General features: G+C 45.1%; 1 protein-coding gene across 1 annotated transcript in view; it reads right to left on the bottom strand.

The window, feature by feature from the left end:
- nrip2 (nuclear receptor interacting protein 2) overlaps positions 1 to 3,137 on the bottom strand; it is a 79,524-nt gene extending 76,387 nt beyond the window's left edge. Inside the window, exon 1 of the mRNA XM_060907901.1 lies at positions 2,526 to 3,137. Within this exon, the coding sequence (XP_060763884.1) occupies positions 2,526 to 2,681 (156 nt within the window). The 5' untranslated portion in view covers positions 2,682 to 3,137. The remainder of the gene's footprint in view (positions 1 to 2,525) is intronic.
- Between the last annotated feature and the right edge of the window lie 3,249 nt (positions 3,138 to 6,386).

Below are 6,386 nucleotides of genomic sequence, written 5' to 3'. Positions count from 1 at the left end.
TGACCTCACTTGCTGAACTCAAGGTTGATGAAACTGTTCCTGAGTTCAGAGAAATATGATCAAATGTGAAGCCTAAACGAACACATTATCTTATAAACTCAGGGTCTACAAGCTTCCAAAACTACAGACTTAGCCATTCAAAAATCAGAAGCAGTGTGTGACTGAATGCTAATCTAATGCTAGCAGATAATTAGAGTCATCAATAGCGAACACAAGCAGACGATATGCACACAAGTTGTGTTGGGCCGTGTGGAGCATGATTTTTGTGGGCTGGATTGCTGATGCAAATGAATGACAATTAACATCAAACTGCCGGAGTAATATTTTGTAAATCATCTTAAAGTTATTTTAAACATTTTTTTCTAATATTTGGGAGAGAATGTACGGGACACAATCCCATTTCTATGTTCTTGGTAGTGCTGCATGCATGTATGTGTGTGTGCTTGCTTAGCGCATGTGACATCTCATCTCATTATCTGTCGCCGCTTTATCCTGTTCTACAGGGTCGCAGGCAAGCTGGAGCCTATCCCAGCTGACTACGGGCGAAAGGCGGGGTACACCCTGGACAAGTCGCCAGGTCATCACAGGGCTGACACATAGACACAGACAACCATTCACACTCACATTCACACCTACGGTCAATTTAGAGTCACCAGTTAACCTAACCTGCATGTCTTTGGATTGTGGGGGAAACCGGAGCACCCGGAGGAAACCCACGCGGACACGGGGAGAACATGCAAACTCCTCACAGAAAGGCCCTCGCCGGCCACGGGGCTCGAACCCAGACCTTCTTGCTGTGAGGCGACAGCGCTAACCACTACACAACCGTGCCGCCCCGCATGTGACATACTGTATGTAAACGTTCTTCTTTCTGAAAAAAAAAAAAGCTGAGATTTTGTGTTCTTCTTTCTACAACCCTAAATCAGAAAAAGTTGGGATGGTATAGAAAAAGCAAATTAAAAAAAATAAATGAAAGAAAGCAATGCTTTCTCAATTTACTCTGAGTCGTATTTCATTGCAGAGAGAATGAACCCGGGGCGGCACAGTGGTGTAGTGGTTAGCGCTGTCGCCTCACAGCAAGGAGGTCCGGGTTCGAGCCCCGGGGCTGGCGAGGGCCTTTCTGTGCGGAGTTTGCATGTTCTCCCCGTGTCCGTGTGGGTTTCCTCCGGGTGCTCCGGTTTCCCCCACAGTCCAAAGACATGCAGGTTAGGTTAACTGGTGACTCTAAATTGAGCGTAGGTGTGAATGTGAGTGTGAATGGTTGTCTGTGTCTATGTGTCAGCCCTGTGATGACCTGGCGACTTGTCCAGGGTGTACCCCGCCTTTCGCCCGTAGTCAGCTGGGATAGGCTCCAGCTTGCCTGCGACCCTGTAGAACAGGATAAAGCGGCTACAGATAATGAGATGACAGAATGAATCCAAGATATTTTGTATTTTTTCTCTGGTCAACTTCAGTTCATTTGTTAATATACAGTACATCCATTCCTCAATTTCAGACCTGCAACACATTCCAAAAAAAGTTGGGATGGGGCAAATTAGGTCTAATTTGAAACAGGTGATGTCGACAGATTGTAATCATGATTTGGTACGAAATCAGTATCCAGGAAAGGCCTAGTCTTTGAGGAGCAAAGATGGGCCGAGGATCTCCAGTTTGTCAACAAATGCATGAGAAAATTATTGAAATGTTTAAAAACAATGTTCCTCAAAGAAAGATACGAAGACATTTGGATATATTTGACCCTCTATGGTGCATAATATCATTAAACAATTCAAAGAATCTGGAGGAATTTCGGTGTGTAAAGGGCAAGGGCGCAAGCCTAATCTGAACACCCATAATCTCTGATCCCTCAGACAGCACTGTATCAAGAACCGTCATTCATCTCTAGCTCATATAACCACATGGGCTCAGGATTACTTTCGCAAACCTTTGTCAAGCTCTACAATACGGAGTTACATCCACAAATGCCAGTTAAAACTTTACTGTGCAGAAAGGAAACCTTTTGTTAACTGCACATTCTTAACACATTACAAAGGCATGGCTGTGGAAGAAGAGGGCGCCTGTCCACTCTGTCCCCAATACAGGATGTGTGGTGAATTTTGAAATGAAAAATATGACAACGATGACCCCGTACTGTTGCACACCCTGAGACCTGTTTGCAGGAAGAATGGGACAAAATACCACCTGAAACACTTCATCACTTGGTGTCTTCTGTCCCTAAACATCTTAAGTGTTGCGAGAAGGAATAGTATCATGATAAAGTGGTAAATGCGTTACTGTTCCATTTTTTTTGAAACATGTTGCAAAATTGAAATGTTTATTTTGGAAAAACAAACTCTTAAGGTAAAACATCAAATAATGTGCTGTTGTATGGTTTTGAGTGTAATACAGGTCAACGATTATTGCTTTCAGTTTCAATTTCAACATAACCGTCCCAACTTTTTCCAATCTGGGGTTGTGTAATTACTCAGCACACCCTTCCGTCCCATGTAAGTGTAACCAGATGATGGACAGCAAAAGGCACTCACCAAGTCTTTGGATGTTCCCAGCCTCTTCAGACCATCCAGTGGCAGGAGGTCAGCCGAGTCCTTGTGCGTGAACTGGGTGGCCTGCTTCAGTCTCCTCTGCTGGTGCATGATGGCTTTATCCCTCAGCTCTACCTCACGTTTCTTGGACTCACTCATGGTACCTCTTGACCCAACAGTTCTTTTGATTTCCAAAACTGCCCCTGCCTCTGCCTCAGTCACCTCTTGCACGGCACAGCTTACAAGCCCTTGCTTCAGCCAGCGAAGGTGTGACCCTGCAGCTTAGGTTTGCACACACTCTCATTCAGACACAAAACAGAGACAGGACTAGACCCTCAGGATCCCTGCATATGGTGGGTTTCTACAAGAAAAATGACATTCTGCGAATAGTCTCCAGATGCTCGGTCTTCTTTAGTGTTTTGTAAAGAAGAAAAAAAGATGCTCCTGATGACGGAGATCCACCCTGGGAGTATGTGTTGCCCGCTGGTCAGCTGCGTCTCGTGGTAGGTGAGTTCGTATTGTGTGATGTTCAAGCTGAGCGTCAAGTCTCTCTTCTCTCTCGCTCGCTCTATGAGAAGCTCACTGTCCTTGTAGCGCTGCAGAGCTGTGCATTCTCCCTCCCTCCCTCCTTCCCTCCCTCTCGCTCACCCACCTCTCATTCTGTTTACCTCCCCCAACCTCTCCTCTCCTGTCCTACTCTCTCGTTCATTCTCAGCAACCCTCTCCGTCTCATACTATACGTCCCCTTTATCTCTCGGCAGCACTCTCAAAGTGACTCCTTTCTACAGGGCTCGTTTATTTCGCTCTGAATACTGAACACTTGCTGAAAGAATTCATGCTCTTGACTTTTGTCCTCTCCATCTTCCTCTCTCTCAGACATGACCTTTGCATCAGGATGACCTATGATATTCGTAAAAGGGCCATGAGGCCTGTTAGCAAGCTGGACAGAAGAGCGAACGCACAGAACCATGACAATCTGAACATCCAGCCTGAGCTCAAATACAGAGTTCTTGGCAAAGAAGACAATGCAGTAGGATGTGGGTGATGCCGTCTGGCTATTGTCGACGTCAATCTATGAGAGACGCACATGTTATCCACTTTATTCTCCAACAACAATAACAGCACTGGGGTGTACATCTTCTCAATGCAAATGATCATATCTTATCAAGTGACGGGATCTTGAATAAAAGAATAAAGGATTGTTATACGATAACAAATACAAGAACGTTCAGCTTATTTCTAGACATACATAACATCAATATTACTGACAAATAGTTTTGCTTCCTTCTAGAAACAAGCACTTGAAATAAACAAAATTATTCACCAGGAACAGAAAAGTTCATGCTTGAAACAAGTAAAATAAAAAAATCTTGAAATAAGCGTAATAATCTTTCACGTACAAGTATTTGGTTGACTGCAATCTTATAATAGGAAATACAAGATTAGTTCGATTATATTCATGATTTTATACAGTATTATTCCCTGAAGTGAATTTAATTCAGTCTGTCAGGTTTCAAAACATACCTGTGAATGAGCTAAAATTTATGAAATCTGCCTTTTCATTGGTTAATAATTAATTTTTTGTCATTGTAATTATATATTGATTGGATGTTGCGTCAGTGCTACACTCAATCCATGATTTCAGAATGAAGATATAGCGCCACACAGTGGCCACATCATACACTGAAAAAAGAAAACGGCTGATCTGTTGAGTATCACCTACTGAATTATCCTACGGGTTTATTAAACTAATTTGCCACATACAGTGGCAAGAAAAAGCAAGTGAACCCTTTGGAAATACCTGCATTTAAGCATACATTTATCTTAAAATATGGTCTGATCTTTATCGAAGTTACAGGGGCGGCATGGTGGTGCCAGTGCTGTGGTCGAGTCACTAACTCTCGAATCAGAGTCCAGTCTCGAGTCCCCAGTGTTCAAGTCCAAGTCATCTCATCTCATTATCTCTAGCCGCTTTATGCTGTTCTACAGGGTCGCAGGCAAGCTGGAGCCTATCCCAGCTGACTACGGGTGAAAGGCGGGGTACACCCTGGACAAGTCGCCAGGTCATCACAGGGCTGACACATAGACACAGACAACCATTCACACTCACATTCACACCTACGCTCAATTTAGAGTCACCAGTTAACCTAACCTGCATGTCTTTGGACTGTGGGGGAAACCGAAGCACCCGGAGGAAACCCACGGGGAGAACATGCAAACTCCGCATAGAAAGGCCCTCGCCGGCCACGGGGCTCGAACCCGGACCTTCTTGCTGTGAGGCAACAGCGCTAACCACTACACCACCATGCCGCTGCAGTCCAAGTCATTTAAAAAAAAAAATGAGTCGAGTCCACTATTGATCCGAGTCGAGTCCGAGAACAAGACTCCAACCACACCATTTGACGGTGGCTGTTTCAGTGTCATTAACATTAGTTTGTTCCTGAACATGACATATGAACAGGTGAATGTGCTTCTCTTTATCAGGGAAGTATTCTGTCAGAGATGGCTGGGAGACGGATGTAAGTGCAGAAGGTGTGTTTATTAATACAAGTGAAGACGGTAAACAATCCAGAACGGCAGGCAAAATCATAAAACGGTGAAACAGGCAATAGGTCGAGTGAGGCACAAACTGGCTATCATAGACTCGGCAGAATCAAAGACGAGAAACAAGAAATTGGGGATCAGGAAACCAAACAAGGAAATAAGGCTCCGTAATGTGTCAGCAACGCAACTCAATACTTCGCAAAGTAAGTGTGTTTTCACAGTTTTTATATAGGTGCGCTGATTGCGCCTTAATCCTGTGCAGGTGCGAGTCGTTTACGGCATGCGCGTGAGTGTGTGTCCACGTAGCGCACGCGCTGTCCGGAGCGCGCCCGAGAGTCTATCTCACGCACGTGCCAAGGTGCGCAGGTGAGACACTCTTGCATGAAATTAGTACAAAATTAATGTAGATATAAATATCTTATGCCAAATTATTATGTGACAAAAAAATAAAGAAAAAATCAGAGTCCTCATCTCCAATTTACAAAACTGAATGCAGTTAATGCACAAGTCCAAGTCTGAGTCATCAGTGCTCAAGTTCAAGTCGAGTCATGAGTCCTTAAAATTAGGGCTGGACTCAAGTACTACAAACAGTGGATAGCACTGTTGCCTTACAACAAGAAGGTTCTGGGTTCGAGCCCTGTGGCCGGCGAGGGCCTTTCTGTGTGGAGTTTGCATGTTCTCCCTGTGTCTGTGTGGGTTTCCTCCGGGTGCTCTGGTTTCCCCTACAGTCCAAAGACATGCAGATTTGGTAAAATACCCAACCACTGGGGTGGCACAAGACTTGGTGCCGATCCCAAGCCTGGAGAGACTGGGGAGGGTGGTGTCAGGAAGGTGGTGTTAAACTGATGTCAAATCAAATATGCGGGTCAGATCTTCTGCAGTGACCCCGAATGTACAGGAGCAGACGAAAGATGATGATCTTCATCTAAGTTACAATAATGAACAAACATCTTTAGCTGAAGATCAAACCATATTCTCATCTCATCTCATTATCTCTAGCCGCTTTATCCTTCTACAGGGTCGCAGGCAAGCTGGAGCCTATCCCAGCTGACTACGGGCGAAAGGCGGGGTACACCCTGGACAAGTCGCCAGGTCATCACAGGGCTGACACATAGACACAGACAACCATTCACACGCACATTCACACCTACGGTCAATTTAGAGTCACCAGTTAACCTAACCTGCATGTCTTTGGACTGTGGGGGAAACCGGAGCACCCGGAGGAAACCCACGCGGACATGGGGAGAACATGCAAACTCCACACAGAAAGGCCCTCTCCGGCCACGGGGCTCAAACCCAGGACCTTCTTGCTGTGAGGCG

Source organism: Neoarius graeffei, chromosome 2, assembly GCF_027579695.1.
Source record: "Neoarius graeffei isolate fNeoGra1 chromosome 2, fNeoGra1.pri, whole genome shotgun sequence".
Taxonomy (NCBI): Eukaryota; Metazoa; Chordata; class Actinopteri; order Siluriformes; family Ariidae; genus Neoarius; species Neoarius graeffei.
Note: the sequence above shows the minus strand (reverse complement) of the source record. Positions and strands in the feature narration are given on the sequence as shown.